Here is a 24121-nt window from a genome sequence, read left to right as displayed (position 1 = left end):
CACACGTAGATGTTTCTCTGCCTTCAATGGGAGTCTTCTTGAGCTGTTGTGCCGTCAGCCCAGGACTTTGGGGCAGATGTCCAGGGCCCCACTTAGCAGAATGGGCCCCCAATGCACATGGGGTAGCTTGCCCATTCTGAAGGAAGTGACATAATAAATATTGCCGTCTACAAATGGCCAGCCCACTCCCCACCCCCACAACATTTAAATCCAGAACACTACTGTTCTCGAGCGAGGACACGAGGGAGACTCTTAGCTTAGTACTTTGCCTAACAAAGGGCCAATTCACAACCTTCCCCCCCCCCCAGTGCTGAAGTCAGTACAAGGGGATTGTTTTGATGAAATGCATGTCTTACGAAGGCTTCAGCAAATATCCATGACTTGACACATATTGGGGTGAGAGGAGATCTGGGTGACCCAGGATATGATGAATTGTGACCCTGAACACTGAAATATCCATAAAAGGCAAGTTTTTCAGTAAGGCTGTGAGGTTCAAATGCAGAAGAACAGAAATGCATTTGGGACACAGATTTTGGCATGCCAGAGAGATCAGGTGTCAATAAATAAATAAAAAAAAACCACCAAAGCTGAGGGAAATAAAAGAAGAGCCCTGTTAATTCAGACCAAGGCTCCACCTAGTCTAGCAACCTGCCTCCAACAGTGGCCAGCTTAAGGGCTTAACTAGCCCTTAAGCCTGCAAACAGGCTTTCAAATGGCCTGGCAATGCTGGGAGTCAAATGTCAAAAACTGAAGGGGTGAGGAAGCAGGATTTCCAAAGCATATGGGAGAAGGCTTCAGTGCTCCACACAGTCTTTGCCCAACCGCAGGAAGACGAGTAATGCATAATAAATGTATGAAAACTGGCATTATTTCAAGAGACTGTAGAGTTGGAAAGGACCTCAGAGGTCATCTGGTTCAACTCCCTGCTCAACACAGTACCTGCAATGCAGGATACAACTACAGCATCTCTGGCAGGTGGCCCATCTAGCCTCGGATAAATTCATCCAGCGAGAGTCTACTAACTCCCAAGGCAGTCTGTTCCACACTTCAGGAGCTTTTACCATTAGGAAGTTTCTTCTAATGTTTCATCAAAATCTATTTCCTTGCCACCCCCCAGATTTTAGCTGTCCATGGTGCAGAGCTTTAGATTTTTAAAGTGGACAGTACATTCAGCCTGCTGCAGGAGCTGGCAGACTTCAGTCTTGTGCAGTCTACTTTTTAAAAATTATTAACTATTATTTTGCTAGGCTCCTTAAGATCCACCACCTTTCAAACTAACCTAATCTTACAAACCAAAGGTTCGTATTCAGAGATGTTTACCAATTAAGTAATCTGTGTTAAGTATGCACTCTTCACTTAACAACATCAGAAGGACCTTGGTCTGATCTGTGATGGTACATCTCGTCCAGCACACTTACCGTGCATGCCAGCAGAAAGCAGATGTTAGGCGGTCTACCAGAAATGGGCCAGGGGACCACCATCTACCCTCTGCCCACCTGTGGCCTGCACGCATCATGAAAACTTTTCAGTCTTCACTTGGCCCATGACCTTGGTCTTCCCCTACCATGATAATAGCTGAACTAGAAAGAGCCTATGTTTCTTTTGCACATGAGGCCGCTCATTTCAGTTGTTAACTTCTGTATATCGTGAGGAGGGGGAGATGAAGCGGTGAGTGAGGATGCAAGCCCAAATCTTGCTCCCAGGAGGGGGGGGCTGGTGTCCATTGGGACTGGCAGGGAGGGCGACAGTAGGTGGAGCCAGAGCCAATGAAAGGCGGAGTCAACTAATTCTCCTCCATGCTGAGTTCTGCAAGAGCAGCACTGAGCCTGGGGAGGAGGACACTGACAGCCAGCACCACCCCTTGAACTGGTTGTAAGGAAGGAGACAAGGGTAGGAGGGGACTGGCTGAGGTTGGTAGGGCCATGCCCCAATTGCCTGAATGGACCAGCTAACAGTGCCCCCGACATCATCCCTGGGACAGTCCAGGGAGCCCCCCACAACTGTCGGCTGGTGCTTTCCCAAGCAAGCTGGGACAGATTTGGCCACGTCTATATCATGAGCACGGCAGGGCGCTGCTCCTCACAACTGCGTGGCGATGCCCTGCTGCGATGTCCCTCCCTACTTACTCAGCTGTCATTTGGGCCACCAGGTCGAAGGAGGCAAAGCCGGCGTTGACAAAGTTCTCCTTGTACCGTCCCATTTTGATAGCGTCAAGCCAGTCACCCACAGTAGTGAAGGTTGTATAATCCGGCACAGTGCGATCCAGGAGCGGCTGAGACACGCTGCGAAGGACGAGAGAGCCCAGAGGTGAGGCAAGGCCCGGGGGGAAGGCAGAGCTGCGGGCGGCCGAGCCACGGGGACAGGCCTGGCAGATCTGCGGCGTACGAAAAGGCTATAGGGGCCATCCGCTTCCCTGTCCACCCTCTTTGCTCTTCACTCAGGCCCCAGTTGCTGTCTGCCTCCAGCCCCCAAGGTTATATCCAGGTTTATTTTATTTTTTTCCGCCATAAACCATGAGAGCTAGAACTTGACATTACTAGTCCAGACACAGCAGGTTGCCTGTGCTTGGAGAGGGTGAGGGGGCAAACGACACTGACCCAGACTGCACGCTGGCGATGACCTTCAGGCTGGCTGCGTTACGGATAAGCTTGTCTAGCGTGTTCACTATCTGTGCAAACTTAGGCCGAAGGTTGCGGTCTCGCACCCAGCAGTCCAACATGAGCTGGTGCAGTGCGGTGGGGCAGTCCATGGGGGGTGGAAGGCGGTAATCTTGCTCCACGGCGTTGATCACCTATAAGAACAATGAAAAGCAGGCTTTGGGTCACTTGGGCTTTGCTCCTGGCTTTCTTCTTCTTCTGTCCCCCCACCGGCTTTGGTGGGCATACTTACATCCTGATTAGACATATCCCAGTAAGGCCTCTCGCCATAGGACATCACCTCCCACATGACAATCCCATAGCTCCACACATCACTGGCAGACGTGAACTTGCGGTAGGCAATGGCTTCCGGAGCTGTCCACCGGATCGGGATCTTACCGCCCTGTGGGAAGATACACTTGACACAATTAATTAGCGCCAACCTCCAGGCTCCCCCCTCCCCCCCCAGCTCCTGCTAGTACTGACGACCAGAAGGGAGACAGGGCTGACGTTAAACTGCCTGAGCTCCTTGGAAAGAAGCTGTGTGGGGCCTCCACTCTTTGACAATTGTGTTCCCTAGAGCAACCTCTGAAAGTGGGGGCTGCCGCAGAAGGGCTTGGGGATCAGTTGATGCAGAGGAGTGGCCATCATTACCATGTTCCCAGAAAAGTTAGAAATGCTGGTTGACACTCCCAATTACTCTAGATGCCCCAAAAGCTATTTAAAAGTCTCTGGGGGAAGAGGCCATGCAGGTTGGGGCCGCACACTTGATCGCAAGATGAGCACGCGATCAGCAGCCTCACGAGATGCATCCATTTGCTGGGCTATTTTGATGCTTCAGCGGGGGAATCGGATTGTTTGAATGCACCCTTAAGGTCCAAAGGGCCTTCAGACCTAGCATGTCTAGGAAAAGGCTAGAACCATCTCTACGTGCTGGGAATCTAAATCAAAACAAAACACAAGGGGTGTGTGTTGAAAGTTCCTCTAACCTTTCCCCTCCCACTTTAAGCTAAGGTCCAGCAGCAGATTACATTGAATGGGCTGGTGTTGGTTATGTGGCTTTGCTGTGGAACAGCATGTGACCAGAAGGTTCTGTGAGGGTTAGATGTGCACCTGACCTCTGCTGTGCACATGTGCAGGACCCGTCACTCTGTGAACATCTCCTGCCTTGTTTGCACCATGGGCAGGCAATGGAGGGACAGACATGAATACAATGCACCCAGCCTCATGGTCAACATCAGCGTTCATCTCTCCTGTATGGGTTAGTGCCTGCTTCCCCTCAGCTTCCTATTCCAGGTTCTTGTACTGTATGAAACTTCTGCCGAGATAAGTTTTAAAGCAGTGGTGCCCTCCTCCTATTTTGGCCTACAACTGCCATCAGTCCCAGCCGGCACAGCTAATGGGAGTGGCAGCTTGTGCTAACTGGGACTGCAACTTCCAATAGCTGAAGGGCTGGGCTTGCAGGGCACAACTGGCATGGATATGCCCACCCAAGTGAGAACGAGGCATTAAGGCACCAATTTTGTGGGTCTCTTCCTCCTCTTTCCTTGGCAATGCAAGGTATGTTATATCACTGTTGTATCACAGTGATATTCCACAGGGCTTTGCCTGCCTCTGCCCAACTTGATTGGCTGCCTACCTGCTAGAGTTGGAGGCTGCTGTATATAAAAACAGCAGAAGTCCTGCTGGCTCAGGTTGAAAGATCCACCTAGGTCCAGCATCCATTCTCAACAGTGGATGCTCAAAGGAGGCCACAAGCAACAACCCTCCTCCCCCAGCAACTGATATTAAGAGCTAGACTGCCCCTATGCAAGGAGGTTCCATTTAGCTAGAATGGCGAACAGCCATTGATGGACCTACATGGATTTGTCTACTCACATTTTACAGCCACCTAAGACAGAGGCCATTACCACATTTTCTGGCAGTTAGCAAGTTAACAACGTTTCTTTAGTCTATCCCAAATCTACTGCCCAGCAGTTTCACTGGATGAACCCCCCAATTACATCTGTATGGGAACCTAAGATGCTGCCTTATACTGAGTCAAACCGTTGGTCCATGTAGCTCAGTACTGTCTACACCAGCTTTCCCCAACCTGGTGACTTCCAGATGTTGTTGGACCACAACACCCATCATCCCAAGGAGAGGGCCTTCTCAGTGGTGGCCCTCAAATTATGGAATGACATGGTTGATGAGGTGCGTCTGGCGCCAACACGTTATCTTTCCGGCGCTAGGTCAAGACCTTCCTCTTCTCCCAGGCATTTTAGCATGTGTTTTTAATTTTTAATTTTAAAATTGTGTTTTAAAATTCTTTTTTGTGTTTTAAAATATGTATATTTGTTTTTAATTGCTGTAAACCACCCAGACAGCTTCGGCTATGAGGCGGTATATAAATGTAATAAATAAATACATAAATAACCCCTGACTTTTGGTCATGCGGCTGAGGCAGATGGGAGTTGTAGGTCAAAAAAAGATCTGAAGGGCACCAGGTTGGGGAAGGCTGGCAGCAGCTCCCTTGGGTTTCAGACAAGAGTCTTCCCCAGGCCTACCTGGAGAATGAATCTGGGACCTTCTGGGTGCAAAGCATGTGTGTTCTACCACTGAACAATGGCCTTTCCCCAAAACTATGGACCTCATTTATTAGATTATATCCCTCCCTTTCTACTAGGAGAAGCCCAGGACCTTCTCCTAGTCCTGCCATCAGACTAATTGTTATGCTCTTCTTCTTAATTCTGGTCTATGATGTTCTTACTCCTAGTTCTGGACTTCTCAGGATAACTAATGTTTTCCCTTTTGTGTGTGTGTGTGAGAGAGATGCCTAGACACCTATGAGCTGAGAACAGCCTTTGGACGGGGGTTCTGCAGCCTTCCATGCTAGGAAGAGAGGGAAGGGATTGTGTGTGTGTGTGTCCTGTGTGCCCCTGCGTGTGAGAGAAATGGTGTACTAAGGGTGTGTGACTGTGATGCATAATGTGTGTCTGCATGCTTAGCGTGTATGTGATTGTGTGTGGATGGGGTGGGGGTGTCCCCACCCACCTTTGGGGCTGGCCACACACCTACCACAACATAGCTCCCACCCACCTTCACCTCAGGGAATGGAGTCCATCTTGGGCAGAAGGAAGGGATCATAGAATCATAGAATAGTAGAGTTGGAAAGGGCCTATAAGGCCATCAAGTCCAACCCCCTGCGCAATGCAGGAATCTAAATCAAAGCATTCCCAACAGATGGCTGTCCAGCTGCCTCTTGAAGGCCTCCAGTGTCGGAGAGCCCACTACCTCTCTAGGTAATTGGTTCCATTGTTGTATGGCTCTAACAGTTAGGATGTTTTTCCTGATGTCCAGTCGAAATCTGGCTTCCTGCAACTTGAACCCATTATTTTGTGTCCTGCACTCTGGGACGATTGAGAAGAGATCCCGGCCCTCCTCTATGTGACAACCTTTCATGTACTTGAACAATGCTATCATATCTCCCCTCAGTCTTCTCTTCTCCAGGCTAAACATGCCCAGTTCTTTCAGTCTCTCCTCACAGGGCTTGGTTTCCAGTCCCCTGATCATCCTTGTTGCCCTCCTCTGAACCTGTTCCAGTTTGTCTGCATCCTTCTTGAAGTGCGGAGACCAGAACTGGACACAGTACTCAAGATGAGGCCTAACCAGTGCTGAATAGAGGGGAACTAATACTTCACACGATTTGGAAACTATACTTCTGTTAATGCAGCCTTATATAGCATTTGCCTTTTTTGCAGCCACATCACACTATTGACTCATGGGACGCACCAGCAAGACTTTCACATACCAGTGAACTGGTGTAGGTGGGATCTGCGGGGTCGTCCTCTAAGAAGCGAGAGAGGCCAAAGTCTGACACTTTGCACACCAGGTTGCTGTTGACCAGGATGTTGCGGGCCGCCAAGTCCCGGTGCACATAGTTCATTTCCGAGAGGTACTTCATGCCAGCAGCGATGCCGCGCAGCATGCCAACCAGCTGGATCACCGTAAACTGCCCGTCGTTCAGCTGTTGGTACAACAAGCACTGGGGTCAGAGGAGCCATGGCAGAAAGAACCTTTCCCTTCGAATCGCAAAACAGCTTTAAAAAGATTGTCTCCCCATTGGCTCTTGCTCGGTCGCCCTTAGTAACTGCATCATGAACACCCTCCACTTTGCACACCCCAAACCAAACGGGCAGACAGATCTTGAACAGTATTTAAAATGGCAAGGCACCAACGTCAAACATTTGAGCACAGGCCTCCAAGTGTGTATGCTTCATATTAGTATTAGAATCATAGAATAGTAGAGTTGGAAGGGGCCTATAAGGCCATCAAGTCCAACCCCCTGCTCAATGCAGGAATCCAAATCAAAGCATTCCCGACAGATGGCTGTCCAGCTGCCTCTTGAAGGCCTCCAGTGTTTATTTATTACTTATTTATTGAATGTATATCCCACCCTTCTTCCCAAAGGACCCCAGGGCAGCAAACACATCAACAAAGCAATTTGATGACAACAACAAGAAGCATTCTAAAAGCAGTTTAAAAACATTCTAAAAACTGTTACAGTTAAAAACATTTGTAGGTGTCATCACCACATTGGAAAGGCACTAGGGCAACTTGGGAATTTCCCCAAGATGGACCCCATTCCCTGAGGGGAAGGTGGCTGGAAGCTGTATTCTGGTAGTGGTATGACCAGGTCGAAAGGTGGGCAGGCCTCCTCCTCCATCCACACAGTCATGTACATGCTAAGTATATAGCCACACATGTCACATTCACACAATAATACACACTCTCTCTCACACAAGACACACGTAGCACACACACAATCCCTCCTCACTCCCCCCGCCATGTGTCAATGAACTGAGGAGCTGGGAGGACATAATTTCCATTCCCATCATGGGGCGTGCTGCGGATGAAAGCAAGGGAAAGGGTCTGTGGCTTAAGGGGAGTTCAAGAGGCTGGATGAAGAGGTGGGCCAAAGGTACTCCACACCTGCCTTAGGGGTAAAGACTATATGCTAAGACGTGAAAGAGCAATGCCTGCTAATATCTGAAGAGGACTTTCAGAGGAAGCATGTCCTTTGTCTCTCCGCATGTCTAGCAGGGATGGAATCAATTATGCAAAGTAAGCAAATCTATGCATGTACATGTGTGTGTGTGTATATATATACATGAGAAAAATGACATGGACTGTCTTCGAGTCAATCCCGATTTACGGCGACCCTATGAATAGGGATTTCATGGTAAGCAGTATTCAGAGGGGGTTTACCATTGCCTCCTGAGGCCAGTCCTCCCCAGCTGGCTAGGGCCTGCTCAGCTTGCCACAGCTGCACAAGCCAGCTCCTTCCTTGTCCGCAACTGCCAGCTGGGGGGGCAACTGGGCTCCTTGGGACTATGCAGCTTGCCCATGGCTGCACAAGTGGCAGGCCACGTAACCCCTGAGCCACTCACTGTGGGGTGATCTTTGGCTGGCCCTTGACACCTGGAGACATGAGTGGGGATTTGAACTCACAGACTCTGGACTCCCAGTCAGGCTCTCCTCCCCGCTGTGCTATACTAGCTGTAAATAAAGTGAAAAAGACCACAGCACCTGGTGGGATGGCGCTCAACAAGATCAGCCTCAAAAGGCCTTCTCTCTATCCCACCAGTTAAAACATCTAGACTGGTGAGAACTAGGGAGAGGGCTTTTTCAATTGTGGCCCCCACTTTGTGGAATTCCCTCCCGAATGATCTCCACCATGCCCCCTCTATGATGAGGTTCCGCCAGGCCTTGAAGACCTGGCTCTTCAGGCAGGCTTTTGGGGTGGGTTAGGTTTTATTATTGTTGTTGAGATTTTTAGTGTTTTAATGTATTTGTATGTTTTTATTTTGTACGTCGCCCAGAGTGGCTGGACAGCCAGCCAGATGGGCGACTAATAAATTTAATAAATAAATAAATTTAAAGGACCTGGTCAGCTCTTAGCCAGACTGCAGATTTTTGCTCACCCGCAGAAAGGAGTCAAGGGCACAATTCTCCATGAACTCTGTGACAATCATGACTGGCCGGCTCTTGGTGACCACCCCCTCTAGGTGTATGATGTTGGGGTGGTCAAACTGCCCCATGATGCTGGCCTCGCTCAGGAAGTCCCGCCTCTGCCGATCCGTGTAGCCCACTTTCAGCGTTTTGATGGCCACAAAGATCTCCCGCCTGCCTGGCAGCTTGAGGCGGCCCCGGCAGACTTCCCCAAATTCACCTGAGGAAGGGGGGGCAGGAGAGAAACATAGAGAGAAGAATGGCAAGATGGTCACACACCCCAAAAGAATGGTCACACCCATGAAAAATCTGGCCAAAACCTGATCCCTCCCTGCTCCTTCTTCCCTCTGTGAAGATGAGCTGGGCTCCAATCAGGTGACTTGCCTGCTCCAATCACCTCCTCAATTTTCACGCAAGAAATGTCAATTTCCTTGGCAAACTCCCGGACAGCTTCATTGGGGTCTTCGTAAGTGAAAGGATCGATATAAACCTTCATCCCTGGAGTGACTGCAAGGGCAAAGAGGAGATTAGGTTTGTGTATGGGAGGACACAGCCTTTTAGCAGTGCAGGAGGGGCATACAGGCATATTTAGGGCTCATTCAAGACTCCCCTACGTTCTTCTTCATTATCCCTGAGATTAAAGGTCCGGAAACAAATGATGCCTTTTCTAATTTAATTTTTTAAAAAATTGAATAGGCAGACTTTAAAAGGCTTTAATTCAATGACATTCCTTGAGGGGAAAAAACACTGTTCTGAATACTGTGGAGAGATTTTCCTTACTGCAATGAGGGCTAGAAACTTGTATCACTTTTGCTAAAATTGAATGCAGATTCTTGGGGTTGGGAGAAAGCCACCAGCAACTGCCATAAGGAAGCAGAGTTGTGAGGATAATTACTGTAATTAATATCGCTTTTCAACAAAGAAAAGATCACAAAGAGGTTTCCACGCAGCCTTCTCGACCAGCTTTAGCAAGGCTGATGCTTCCTTTGTTCTTCCAGAGCACAGGCAAGCATGCAGGCATACATGGGAAAATTTGAGGGCAAAGTCTCTGCACTGCTGCAGTGAGTGCAAGTATGAGAAAGCAGAGCCCATAAAGCAACTTTCCCATGCACGTGTGGCTCAGATGTGCATGTCACTCCTGGGTTGATACTCACTGTACTGCTGCAGCTTCTCTGTATACTCTGAGTCAGTGCTGTTTTGTTGCTTCCTATCCAAAGAGAAAGAAAGAATCAAACACCCTGTAATGTTATCTGCCTCTTGGTCATGTGAGCACGGAATACACATACACACACACAACTGAAATCTACTCTGCCATTCCTCAAATACTTAGCATTTATTCTAATGTCACAAATCAAATCTCGACATCTAGACTTCCATGTGCACGCTTGAGAATTCTTCCCTCTCCACTCAAACTATTTCAGCTCGGTCTGTTATCCATGCATAATTATTAGCCATGCACCAATAACGTCTGGAGAGTACTCAATTAGCCCTGGGAATATCATGTAGACAGAGTGTTGTAAAGGGTGACTGTGCTTATTTTGCATGCATTCCCTCTCTAATTGAATTGTCACAGTCTGCACTTTTTGCATTATATTTCTCTCTGACCTCACTGCTTACAATTCCCCCCCACGTGTTTGTGTGTTTTATATATATATATATAAAGCCTATGAAAGCTTGTGCCAAGGATGGGGAACCCGTGGTCCTCCCTGGGTTGATGACTCCAACTTCCATCAGTCCCAGCCAGCATGGTCCATGGTCGGGGGTGATGGGAGCCGCACTCCATTAACATAGGGAGGGTCACAGGTCCCCCATTCCTAATTTGTTAGTCTTGATGACAACACAAGACTCTTTGCTGTTCATACAGACTGAGATGGTGCCCTGCATATGTTATGGACTACACCTCTTTTAACCTGTGTCCATTGGCCATTTTGATGGGACTTGGAGTCTAACAACATCTGGATCAGGTGTATGAAACCTTTGGCTCTTCAGATGCTGCTGAACGACAACTCCCATCATCAATGGCCATGGTTGCTGAGGCTGATGAGAGTTGTAGTTCAGCAGCAGCTGGAAAGCCAGAGGTTCGCCACACCTGATCTGGAGGGTTGGGAGTCGGAGTCCAAAATATCTGGACGGCACCATGTTGATTACCAGCCCTGAACTCTTGCGGGAACAGAGGTCCACAGCTTGATCCTTTCCCTCACTGGAGCTCAGGCTCTCCCCAACTTCCAAGCCCTTCAAGAACCAGTACCTGAAGCAGACGATGGCAATCACTACCACAGCAATCACAAAGACGAGACCTGCGGTAGCTGACCCCACTATAAGAGGCAGCTCCTGGAAGCTCTTGCTACTGGAGCCTGTTAAGAGAGGGAGAAGAGACAGAAAGAGTGTTGGAAAGTGAATGAAGACAGTAAAGGGAGAGGTTGGGAAAGAAGGAAGAGGTGGAAAACTCGTACCATCCTCCACCGGTGTCCGGAACTCCATCGGGAGGCTGTACAGGCCATAGCCGGCCACCGTGCGTGCCCGAACCTGCACCATGTAGGCAGAGTTGGGCTTCAACCCTTCCAAGCGCACCATATTCTTCTGGCTGGTGACGGTGTTGGCGATGCCATCACTCTGCTCCTGCTGTGGGAAAAGAGGGAAGGGGCACCTCAGAGTCAAAGCCAGCCCTTCCCTATTGTCAGGCCATGCGTGTAAACCTTAACAGGGGGAAAACCCACAGGGTTTGCCAGACCAGGCTATTTGCCCATCTAGCCTATCTGCTGCCTACTCTGAGTGGCAGCAGCTTTCTAACATCTCAGGCAAAACACCTTGTCCATCACCTGCTACCTGAGAATCTTTACTTGGAGATGCCAGGGACTGAATCTAGTACCTTCTGACTGCACACTGAACTACAAGGCCTTTTGCTAAGCTGTGGCTTTAGACACTGCAGAAAGGATCAAAGGCTTGCTACAAGAAGGGTCCTGTGCCGCAAAAGCGTTCAGGATTATCCCAAGTTCTCCTCTGCACAGCTTCCTAGTTGTTTTCTCTAGAGTACAGAAAGGCATCCGGGGAAGGCCACGCAATGGTGACACACATCCCTCTCTAAAGAAGAACCTGCCCCCCTCTGCCTTCTTGTCATTGTTATTGTTATTATCATTAATCATTGTAATTAACAGCTGTTATTTTATACCACACCTTCAATAGTGAAAGCCACCAGCTTGGATGGCTTTAAAAGAGGATTAGACAAATTCTTGGAGGGTCAGGTGATCAGTGGCTGCCAGCCAGGATGGCTATGGCCTATCTTCACTATGGGAGGCAGTATGCATCTGAACACCAGTGGCTGGGAATCACAGGGGCATTTGGTTGGCCAGTGGGAAAGCAGGCTGCTGGACTAGATCAATGGCTACAAGCTAAGATGGCTTTCTTTAACTGTAACTGTGTTTTAGAATGTTTTTAACTGTTTTTAGAATACTTTTCTTTTTCATGTTAAAATGTTTTGTTGATATGTTTGTCGCCCTGGGCTCCTTTGGGAGTAAGAATGAGATAATAATATCAACAACAGCAACAAGAGAAGTGTTTTATATATGTTATACCAATAAATCCAGGAATAGGGAGCCTGTGGCCCTCCAGATGTTGCTGGACTCGAACTCCCATCACCCCTCATTTCTAGTCACGCTGGCTGGGGCTGATGGGAGTTGGAGTCCAACATCCGGAGGGGGCATACGATTCCTCATCCCTGCAACAGTCCTTACAACAACTCCCATAAGGTATGCCTCTATACGTATCACTGTTTCCCACCTTGCAAACAGGGGTCACAAACTCCAAGATCTGAATTGAGGTCTTTCTGGTTCCCATCTCGTCCTCTTAGCTACGCTAGAATTCCCCACAGTAAATAACTCCCCTCTCGGCGGGAAGAGAGGCATGCAGAATGTTTGTTAACAGATTAGCTTTACCTTCTCAAAGTACTTTATTTCGTAGTCCAGGATGATCCCATTGGGCTGTTTTGGCGGCTCCCAGGAAAGAGTCATGCTGCTTCCTGTGCTGCCGTGCAAGTGCATTGTGGGAACTGCCGAAGGAGCTGCCAGAGGGGAAAAAAGAAGTATCAGCCTCCCTCCACATTAGCCGAAATAACAGCCATGGATGTAACACCTTTATAGATGGCCTGTGGCATGAACAGCACACCGCTGAGGTCCTGAACGCAGCACCACAACAATCCCACAAACTTTCCTTGGGGTCCACTAGGGCTCCCTATCGCTCCTGATTTTAAAATGTTTTCTTCTTTTTTTAAAACTTCAGCAGCAGCTGGGCTGACAGGAAAGAGATGTGCAGGCTTGCAGCTGCCTGAGCCTTTTCCCAGGATGCCTCCAGACCCCGCAAAGGCCCCGAGGCATTCTTCATAGGAAAGGAAACAAGTTGGGACAGCTTGGGGCTGCTATCTGCTTCCAGCCTCTGTCCAAAATATTCGGATCAGAAGAAAGGGGGAATGTGTTGCTGCTGCCTGGTAAGACATGGGAACAGGGGAGTAGGTGTGTGCTTGGATGCTTTTCTTCTGAGGGTATGTGTCTCCTGGTGTGTTTTTGCTTGTCTGGTGTGTTTTGTCTGCATTTTGTGGAGTTGTTTGTTTGAGAATGGGTGTGATCAGTGCCAACATGTCTACCAAGTCAACAGAATGCAGCTCTTCAGCTGAAAGATCCAATTCATCATCTGGAAGTAAAACACTTTTCACCTTCCCTAGCACTCTGGGTAAAAGTTGGATCCAGTAGAATTGGTCTGAGCCTTGAAAAGGGCATACAGCGGAAAGAGGAAGTGGGAAAGAGCGTCACTCTTCCAACTTCCTCCTTCAACTCTATGCACTTTTCAGTGAGTTGGGAGAGGTTTCAGAGGTTTTCTCGATGCCTGGGGAAAACCTCAAGGGCATCATTGCACCCATGGCTGAAACCTCGGCAACCCATACTCTCTGAAGATGGGGAATGCAGATGTTATGATCTCTGTATTTTCCTATCTCCTTCCCCATTTCAACTAGCTGTATTTATATGCTTATTTTAAAATATTCACATTCTGCTCTTCATCTGAGTAACACCAGAGCGATTCACAAAATATGAACAGAATGCAGTAGGATAAAATACATATTAAAGCATTAAAAACCATTATAAAATTCCGCCAGCAATAATTATTCCAGGCTCAGAAATGTTGGCCAGCAGAGGCCTGGGTAAACAGGTAGGCCTTAAGTAGGTGTTGAAAGCTCATCAGTCAGGGAATGCCTCGTTTCAGAGGGGAGGGAGTTCCATACAGCAGGTCCCACCACAGAAAAGGTCCTCCCTCAGGCTTCTGCACACTAGGCCTCAGCTACAGGTGGCACTATGGGATCAGGTATCCAAATATCCAAACTCAAAGTTGAATAGGACCTTATATGACAGCAAGGGCTTTATATATCAGCTGCATCCGCTTGCTCACTGGTTTTCAGCTGATGGACTGGGACCCACTACTGGGTTGCAGCTTGATCTAAAGTGAGTCACAGCATCAGCAGCACTTACCACTCTACAAGTATATGGTAAGTAATTTAGAAATGGGTTGCCAAATTCATGTTTGGGTTGAAGGTGGGTGCTGGGTCTGAAGAGGTTAAAGACTACCTCACTAGCTCATTTCATTGCATCCAGGGAAACATATCCAAACTCATAAAAAAAAAAAAATCAATCTCCAAGTACAGTTGCTAGGCCGAGATTTTAGAAATAAGGAATGCTATGGTAAGCCTCCCTTGCTTCTGAATGCTTTAAACGAGAACCACCAATGCATTTACATTATATGCAGCAACAACTTTAAATCCTTTGTTATATGAAAAAAAACCAGAGGTCCTTGTCCCCCCCGATTCAGTAGCAGTTATACGATTCCAAGTCCTAGGCCCTATTTTGGCATGCCAGGGCCACAGCCCCAAAGGTTCTTGGTTCATTGCTGGCTCAGTGGAGATTGTAAGGAAGAGTCCAGGGATCTTTTACTGTGAATAGACCCGAGCGGCATCCCTTCCCATGGGGCACTCACCTGCCTGGTTGGTTGTGATGTTGACAGAAGCAAACTGGGGGTTGTGGGGGCTCTTGCTAGAGACACCATTAACAGCCTGGATCTCAAAGGTGTACTGTGTATGGGCCATGAGGCTGCTGATGTAGATGTGTCTCTCTGTCAGGCCAAGCTGGCGGGGGACAAACTCCACATTGTCATCGCAGCGCATGCACAGCCGGCGTTCCACGCTGCACTTCTTGCAAATGATGTTGTAGAGCAGGTCATCCCGGCCGCCTGAGTCCCGTGGCTCGCTCCACTCTAGCACCAGTGACGTCTCGTTCACGTTGGAAATGACACTGCGTGGGGCTGTTGGGACGCCTGCAATGGAATCAAATATATGTTATAACAGCCAAAGAACCCCAAGCCTTACCCCGGGTTGCTTAAGGCTGGGCTTTCACTAAAGCTGTCTCTCCTTTTAATGACAATACTTAGCATTCATAGAGAGCTTTTTGAAGTGTTCAAAGAATTTTGCATGCATGCACTTCAAGCCATCTTTACAGCCACCTTGTATGGGAGAAAGCAGAGGTAACACTTTCCGTGTGGCATTTTGAGTGGTTTCAGTGCAGATGTACCCTTTTCCTTCCTGAACACAGCTCTGAATAAGGAGAACTGGTTCTGAAATTTGTGGCATGGTTTAACTGGAGCAAGGGTAAAGCTGGCTGCAGAGGACACCAATTGGCTACTGCTTGTGACATCAGAAGCAGCTCACTGGGTGGGGCGGAGCTTCCTGGCAGGTTGTGCTGCTTACCAGGGGGGAGATCCGTGTGGTGCCAACTCACCAGCAGGAGTACTGGATTGGTGCTGCTGGTCCGTTTGCACCATGCCAGCCTCCCTGCTGCCTTGCCCCTCTCCCTCACGTTAACATTGACTTACCAGCCGGGAAGCCAGCATAGTGCCTCTGCCCCACCTAGCCACGTGCTTCCATGTGACATCACTAACACTCCTCTGCCTCATCTTCCAAATCCCTGAAGTAGCTTCACAACTATTTTGAAAATTGTTAGTGAGTTCCTTTAATAAAGTTATGGGAGGACGCATAAATGTATTCATCTGCTATTTTAGAAAACTTTCTAACTCACTTTGATATCCTCAATTTAGAGTGGAACAATAAGCCAAAAAGAAATGTATTTTAAAGCAAGCAAGCAAACAAACACCCTAAGGACAGACTTACTGGTGCAAGCACTGTCGGGGGGATCGGTGTCTGCCCGGAAATAGTTGCTCCGGCACATGCAGAGGGTGGCTGCCCTGGAGGTCGTCCGGCTGTTGGGGGGACATGGGGAGCACAGGCTTTCCCCCTGCTTTGACTTGAAGGTGCCTAGACCACAGGCTAGAAGAAGAGGAAAAAGGAGACACACAACACACAACAAGAGATTCAGTTTAGCCCATGATGCAGAAACATGGAGCTGGTTCACATGCATGTCAATCAATCAATCAATATTTTAAGCAACATTTCCATTGCAACACTGCAATGGAACACCTGGGCTCCTGCTGGGAGGAAGGGCGGGATAATAACAACAACAACACCTCGCCCAAAATAATGCCCTCCACAAGCCAACTAACCATCAAATCCTAAAACTAACAGACCATCACGCCCGCCTCATGTTGGCCACAGCAGCAAGGGAAGACATTACTACCATCATCATCGTTGCAGGGCAGGTTTCAACAATATAAAAACACGAGATTAAAATCACTTAGAGCAATTTGCAGAAGGATATGACGGGGATATATATATCAGATGTCAAATGTCAGGGTAAAGAGGCGTGCATCTTCAGCTTATGATGAAAGCTATACAATGAAGGTGCCAGACACACCTCTGCAGGAAAGGAATTCCACAGCTTGGGGGCTGCCACAGAGAATGCCTCCCCCCTCCTGGCCTGCCATCCCCCAAATGTCTGAGGGCTGTGGAACTACCAAGGGGACCCCCTTTGCTGATCTTTTCATCTGAGAAGGTCTGTAAGGAAGGAGACGGTCTTTCAGATATTTGGGGCCTAAATCATTTATGAATGAACCATCACACTGTGGATAGGAATTCTATTTGTTGTTGTGATGTGCCTTCAAGTCGATTACGACTTATGGTGACCCTATGAATCAGCGACCTCCAGTAGCATCTGTCATGAACCACCCTGTTCAGATCTTGTAAGGTCAGGTCTGTGGCTTCCGTTATGGAATCAATCCATCTCTTCTTTGGCCTTCCTCTTTTTCAACTCCCTTCTGTTTTTCCCAGCATTATGGTCTTTTCTAGTGAATCATGTCTTCTCATTATGTGTCCAAAGTGTGATAACCTCAGTTTCATAATTTTAGCTTCTAGTGATGGTTCTGGTTTAATTTGTTCTAACGCCCCATTATTTGTCTTTTTCACATTCTATGGTATGCACAAAGCTCTCCTCCAGCACCACCGCATAAGAAGTCTGTACTAAGGTGTACTAAAGAACGATAAGGAGATTGCAGAGAAGCTAAATGAATTCTTTGCATCTGTCTTCACAGTGGAAGATATAGGGCAGATCCCTGAACCTGAACTAACATTTGCAGGAAGGGATTCTGAGGAACTGAGACAAATAGTGGTAACGAGAGAGGAAGTTCTAAGCTTAATGGACAATATAAAAACTGACAAATCACCGGGCCCGGATGGCATCCACCTGAGACTTCTCAAAGAACTCAAATGTGAAATTGCTGATCTGCTAACTAAAATATGTAACTTGTCCCTTGGGTCCTCCTCCGTGCCTGAGGACTGGAAAGTGGCAAATGTAATGCCAATCTTCAAAAGGGGATCCAGAGGGGATCCCGGAAATTACAGGCCAGTTAGCTTAACTGCTGTCCCTGGAAAACTGGTAGAAAGTATTATTAAAGCTAGATTAACTAAGCACATAGAAGAACAAGCCTTGCTGAAGCAGAGCCAGCATGGCTTCTGCAAGGGAAAGTCCTGTCTCAGTAACCTATTAGAATTCTTTGAGAGTGTCAACAATCATATAGATAGAGGTGATCCAGTGGACATACTGTACTTAGACTTTCAAAAAGCGTTTGACAAGGTACCTCACCAAAGGCTTCTGAGGAAGCTTAGCAGTCATGGAATAAGAGGAGAGGTCCTCTTGTGGATAAGGAATTGGTTAAGAAGCAGAAAGCAGAGAGTAGGAATAAACGGACAGTTCTCCCAATGGAGGGCTGTAGAAAGTGGAGTCCCTCAAGGATTGGTATTGGGACCTGTACTTTTCAACTTGTTCATTAATGACCAAAATTAGGAGTGAGTAGAGAAGTGGCCAAGTTTGCTGATGACACTAAATTGTTCAGGGTTGTTAAAACAAAAAGGGATTGCGAAGAGCTCCAAAAAGACCTCTATAAACTGAGTGAATGGGCAGAAAAATGGCAAATGCAATTCAATATAAACAAGTGTAAAATTATGCATATTGGAGCAAAAAATCTTAATTTCACATATACGCTCATGGGGTCTGAACTGGCGGTGACCGACCAGGAGAGAGACCTCGGGGTTGTAGTGGACAGCACGATGAAAATGTCGACCCAGTGTGCGGCAGCTGTGAAAAAGGCAAATTCCATGCTAGCGATAATTAGGAAAGGTATTGAAAATAAAACAGCCGATATCATAATGCTGTTGTATAAATCTATGGTGCGGCCGCATTTGGAATACTGTGTACAGTTCTGGTCGCCTCATCTCAAAAAGGATATTATAGAGTTGGAAAAGGTTCAGAAGAGGGCAACCAGAATGATCAAGGGGATGGAGCGACTCCCTTACGAGGAAAGGTTGCAGCATTTGGGGCTTTTTAGTTTAGAGAAAAGGCGGGTCAGAGGAGACATGATAGAAGTGTATAAAATTATGCATGGCATTGAGAAAGTGGATAGAGAAAAGTTCTTCTCCCTCTCTCATAATACTAGAACTCGTGGACGTTCAAAGAAGCTGAATGTTGGAAGATTCAGGACAGACAAAAGGAAGTACTTCTTTACTCAGCGCATAGTTAAACTATGGAATTTGCTCCCACAAGATGCAGTAATGGCCACCAGCTTGGACGGCTTTAAAAGAAGATTAGACAAATTCATGGAGGACAGGGCTATCAATGGCTACTAGCCATGATGGCTGTGCTCTGCCACCCTAGTCAGAGGCAGCATGCTTCTGAAAACCAGTTGCCGGAAGCCTCAGGAGGGGAGAGTGTTCTTGCACTCGGGTCCTGCTTGCAGGTTTCCCCCAGGCACCTGGTTGGCCACTGTGAGAACAGGATGCTGGACTAGATGGGCCACTGGCCTGATCCAGCAGGCTCTTCTTATGTTCTTATGTTCTTATGTCTATGTCACCCACCAAAGCTATTTCAATGGAGTCAGTTCTAATGCTGAGCTGAAAATTCGCTGGCTGCCTTCTCAGGTTGGAAAGGGGTCTTGGTGGTAGTGTGTGGGAAGATTTCATACAAGCCCCTTCCCTTTCACTGACCTTTTCAGCCACTACCTGATTCACAGTCCTAATGGGGGCAACAACTGCACTCTCTGTTGCCAGGCACCATTTATTTCCCCCCGAGAGAGGAGAGAGAGCAGGAAACGTTGCCCTCACCCTGATTTGGCTTTGGTCCTCCCCGCAGAGCCAAATCTCATCAGCTACATGACATCATCATAAAGCCAAATCAGAGGGAGGGGGATGATTCCTGTCCTCAGTCCCAGCAGTCAGGGATATTGACAGTTGTGGTCCAACATCTGGTGGGTCAAGTTCCCCATTGCCGATTTAGGATCCTCCTGCCTGCCATTCAAGGTAGCTCCATTCCTCTCCCTCAAATTTCTCACCTGGCCCCTTTCCTCTCACTTCTGATGTACATAGATGCATAAAGGAAGGCTGGGCAAGAACGTGCCACCTCTGACATGGATGTAGCCCTCAGCAAGGCTTGCTTGCTCTCTCCTTCCCTCTCTCTCAGGTTCAAAATTAAGTGGGAGTTAAGATACCAGCTGGCTCAGACTTGGGTGAAAGCAAAACAGAAAAGATTACAAAGCTCTTTCCGTCCTCCTGACGTTCTTTCTCAGTCAAGCTGATTTAAACAGGATTTGGAGCTATCCAACTAACTCGTTCCATCAGCTCAAGGGTTTATGCTTGAGCAACAGAACTTCTCTCCTCCCTCAGATCTGTTCTGGGTTTCCCCCAAAACGTCTGGAGCAGATTTGGGGAGGGCCCGGGGTGCATGCGGGGAGAGGAGAGAAAGTTCCTTTCTGCATGTATAAATCCTTGCGCTGATGGAACAAGTTACTTAGTGCTATATCACATATAACCTACTGTATTTATTTATAAAAGTGTTTATAAACTGCCAACTCTATAAAAAAAATAAGTGTACAATAAAATCATTAAAACATCATAAAATTATAAAATTGCAATGTTATGCCCCATTGTCCACTATATCCCCCAAATTTCTCTTGGCTATCTTCTACTTGGTGGCAGTTTTGCACAGGAATCAGCAGCATAAGGGCGCTTTGAGGGCTTCAAACCTTTCCCAGTGCCATGTGGGAACATTTTTATTTCCAGAGCCCCAGGGGCGGTGGTGCCAGGAGGCTCTTGCCTGCTGGGCTTTTTGCCGTGCTTTTTAAAACTACCACAGGAATCCCAGCAGAAGAGAGAGGCAGCTTGCTCTGGGATTCCTGCTGACCTCGGCGCTGCCTCTGTGGACCAGACTGACAGTTGCTGAGCAGCTGGGTTGAGAGAGTGCAGAATACTTTTTTCCTTTTCACCCTCCAATCCCCTGGGGCCTGGAGCAACAAACCACGTTCATGGCTGAGTTTTCCTGGAGGGCTGGCAAAGACACTTCTGCTACTCTTTTTCTTTTTTCCCCTACCCCGATGTCATATTATTTTTTTTATCGTTTTCCGAATAAATTCAGGAGATACACAATATTGGAATGGGGGGTAAAAGGGGGGGGAGGGACAGGCGGAAAACTCTGAAGCACAATTTTGCTTTCATGTTTATTTGTGTTTTAACCTGTTTTTATCTTTTGTACACCGCCCTGAGAGCTTGTTGCTATAGGGCGGTTTAAAAATGTAATAAAATAAATAAATAAAATAAATAAAATTTGCTTCAACAACTTCACTACTGTCGGTTTTGATTTATTCGAATTTGCGGACTGATCCAGAAAAAAGGCTTTAAGTGCAGGTTAAAAATTTGATCCCAATGAATCGACAGGACAGGCAAATGGTCATGTAGGCACTGGCTCCCCATAATTAAAACTCTCTCTCTCTCTCTCTCTCTCTCTCTGCCCCAGATTTAAAATGAATAGAGCTGATCTATGCCTCACACCAAATGAGGCATTAGAATCCGGGACTCCACATCTTTATTTAATGCTTTTCTCCCCACCCTGCATACAAAACAGCTCCTCTGATGTAGTGAATTAACACATCAGGTTAGGTCTGAGACAAAAATGGTTGCGATTAGAATTTTGGAAATGTCCACGTATGTATGGAATTCATTGCCTTGTTTTACCTCCTGATGAGACAGTTAATTTTGCAGTGCCTGGGTACTTGTTAACACTGGGGACAGGATAGAAGGTGTAGATGGAAAGGCTTGGTTAGTCATGGATGCGCAGGATGGGAAGATCAGAAGTGATCCAGGGCCATAAGGAGACAAACAGGGAGATTAAGATTCCCATCTCCCTGGGATTTCTTTTCAGGAGAGTTAATTCCTCCCCTGCAGTCCATTTGTAGGTTTTTCTCTCTTGAAGCCCTGAGGACTAGATACTCCCCCCCCCCCCCAATGTTCATAAATGTTTATGCTTCTGGAAAGATGCAGCAGATCCTGCATGGCAAGTTCCAATTTCAAACTCTGCAGATATGCAGGTTTTCCAGACTCCCATCTTCTGGCAAAAGCACAAATCCAGTCAACCTGGGGCAGAATGAGGCTACACAGCAGTAAACAGGAGGGGTTAAGGAATCCTCTCCACGCGTGGTCAGCTCAAGGGCCCAGCCCAAGTCTGCTGACCCTGGCAATCACTGGCAAGGCAAAGCCCTCTTCCATCATGGCTAACCACAGAGAAGTGCCTCAGGAATTTGGAGTGTGACAGGAAATTGCCAGGATTGCACCGAAACCAGAGTGGGTAGAATCCAGAGGCAGCAAACGCCATCCTTGCCCTCTTGCCAAGCTCAAATCAGACACATAATTTCCATATCCCCCCCCCCTACACTTTCTGGCAAATATTTAACAGACCTTTTTGACTTTTCCACATTCCCTTTCCAGTTTGATGGTGAAGGAAGCAAAGTGATTAGAAACACAATCTATCATCTCCTCCTAGGCTTCCCAAGACCTCAGCCCTAGCCTAGCCTCAAGGTGCACGAATCCCATTCTATGTACCTCACTGTTAAACCCCAGGCTCCATATTCCCCCACTTTCAGCAATTTATATCCTACCCCTTCCAAAAAATATCTTGCTCCCTTTTCAGTCAACTCTATAAAATCTAAGTATATAACTGAAATCCCAAACAGAACACCTATTCTGGCTTGACTGCACTGACTACCAGTTGGTTTCTGGGCTCAATTCAAAGTGCTGGCTTTGACCTATAAAGCCTTATGGAGTTCAGGGCCCCAAATACCTCAAAGATCGCTTCTCCCCACATGAGCCAACCTGGACTCTGCATTCATAATCTGAGGGCCTGTCTGTTTTTAGGTACCAGACAAAAACATTCTTTTTTAGCTAGGTGTACGGTTTTGAATTGGGAGGGTAATTAGATAGATGTCAGTGAGCTTTGCTGTGCTCAGCCTTTAAGAGGCCTGGCTTGTTCTTTATAAATATATTGCTAGATGAACATTTCAGTTTTTGTGTATTGCTTTTGTGTATTGCTATTTTATTTGATTTCAATGTCTTTGTTTTTCTACTGTATTGTGTAAGCTGCTCTGAGGCACCTGCGTACAAAAATGCAACCAATAAAAGGTAAAGATGTCCCCGCACTTATAGTGCGAGTCATTTCCGACTCTTAGGGTGACGTCTTGCGACATTTACTAGGCAAACCGTATATATGGGGTGGGATTGCCAGTTCCTTCCCTGGCCTTTCTTTACCCCCCAGCAACCAATAAATGTAATTAATAATAACTCATTAATTGCATGTTTCAAAGGGCTTGTCATTATAGCTTCCCTACCTGGGCTTATCTCAACACATCTCCTCCCCATAAGATGAGGAGGGGGAGGGGAGGGCAGATCTGAAGCAGTAGGTAAGGGTAAACTGGTTTCAATCAGGGTCTTCAAGCTTTCCGTTTTCGGAAGAGCCTGGTCTGCTAACCCTAGCACATTCCAGATGACTGTGGTGGTGGCAGCTTAGGGAGCGCACACTCATCTCACATGAGACAGTGGCTTGATCTTTCATACCTCTCCATTGTCCCACAAGAACTCTGACACCCAATGCTCAGCGAGAGTTGTGCACTGCAAGAGATGGATGCCAGTGCTGGACAAATTGTCTCCGTCAGAACCCATTTTCTCAACGAGGAAGCCACAAAAAGGGACTGTAGCTAAGTGGCACAAAACACAAGTGGGAACGGCAACAATATGTTGCACAACACGAAGTGCTCCTGTTTAGGGTTCTATCTATCTACCGACCCATGTCTTTCTCCAGAATACTCCATTCCATGTCCCCTCCCCCCTGCTCTCCTCTCCCTGGAAAGACAACCAACGTGTCCTTGGCCACTCAACATGCTCAGTTCTTACTGGCCTGCTTGTGAGTCCCCCACCCCCACCCTCCAATACCTCCCTCTTGTGGGTAGATGATGCCATTTGCGCTACATAGCGATCCACACTTGGAGAACAAGTTCACTGTTAGTATATAGGATAGTTTGCATGCTGAAGGTCCCAGGTTCAAGCCCTGGCATCTCCGCTTTAAACAGGATGACGTAGCAGGTGCTGGGGAAAATCTTTCTTTGCCTGAGACCCAGGAGAGCTGCTGTCAGTCAGAGTAGATAGTACTGGTCTAGATGGACAAATAATCTGACCTGGTATATGGCCATTAGTCCATCTAGCTCAGTATTCTGTCTGCAGAGTTCTCTCTAAGACCTACTGGGAGATGCCAGGAATTGAATCTGGGACCTTTTGCATCCAAAGCAGATGCTCTACCACTGAGCGATGGCCCGACCCCAACGGGGAAAATCATCCCCATCACTGGAAAATCTGATAGGCTATTTGTCAGGTGGGTCCTGCAAAGCAGCCACAATTATGAGCGAACTGATTGCCTGTGGTATCTGACCATCCCACAGTGGCCTGTCCTACTATGATTAACTTAGCTAGTCTGCATTGGAGAGGTATCACTTCAGGAGTCGCACCTTATTTACCATGGGTTGGGCCCAAAACACGAAACGTTTTAATGTGTCAACTTGTATTTATTATTATTATTATTATTATTATTATTATTATTATTATTATTATTATTTCTTCTTCCCTGGGCACATGAATCTGAAGAAAAGCATTCATGGTATTGCCTCATCCTGGATGTGCAAATTGTGGTTCCTCGCTGCATGAC

General features: G+C 47.3%; 1 protein-coding gene across 7 annotated transcripts in view; it reads right to left on the bottom strand.

Moving 5' to 3' along the window:
* Window positions 1–24121, bottom strand: part of EPHB3 (EPH receptor B3) — a 112678-nt gene that overhangs the window by 1964 nt on the left and 86593 nt on the right. For 6 of the 7 annotated variants that reach the window (XM_061637428.1, XM_061637434.1, XM_061637430.1 and 3 more), the window contains exons 4-15: window positions 15829–15984; window positions 14643–14978; window positions 12560–12684; window positions 11081–11249; window positions 10876–10981; window positions 9782–9834; window positions 9012–9134; window positions 8600–8847; window positions 6427–6642; window positions 2890–3054; window positions 2598–2791; window positions 2127–2282 (exon numbers count right to left, since the gene is read on the bottom strand). In XM_061637428.1, the coding sequence (XP_061493412.1) occupies window positions 2127–2282; window positions 2598–2791; window positions 2890–3054; window positions 6427–6642; window positions 8600–8847; window positions 9012–9134; window positions 9782–9834; window positions 10876–10981; window positions 11081–11249; window positions 12560–12684; window positions 14643–14978; window positions 15829–15984 (2047 nt within the window). The remainder of the gene's footprint in view (window positions 1–2126; window positions 2283–2597; window positions 2792–2889; window positions 3055–6426; window positions 6643–8599; window positions 8848–9011; window positions 9135–9781; window positions 9835–10875; window positions 10982–11080; window positions 11250–12559; window positions 12685–14642; window positions 14979–15828; window positions 15985–24121) is intronic. The other variant, XM_061637429.1, reaches the window with a different exon arrangement.

The sequence above is a fragment of the Rhineura floridana genome, chromosome 7 (genome assembly GCF_030035675.1).
Source record: "Rhineura floridana isolate rRhiFlo1 chromosome 7, rRhiFlo1.hap2, whole genome shotgun sequence".
Classification (NCBI taxonomy): domain Eukaryota; kingdom Metazoa; phylum Chordata; class Lepidosauria; order Squamata; family Rhineuridae; genus Rhineura; species Rhineura floridana.
This window is presented reverse-complemented; position numbering and strand designations above follow the sequence as displayed.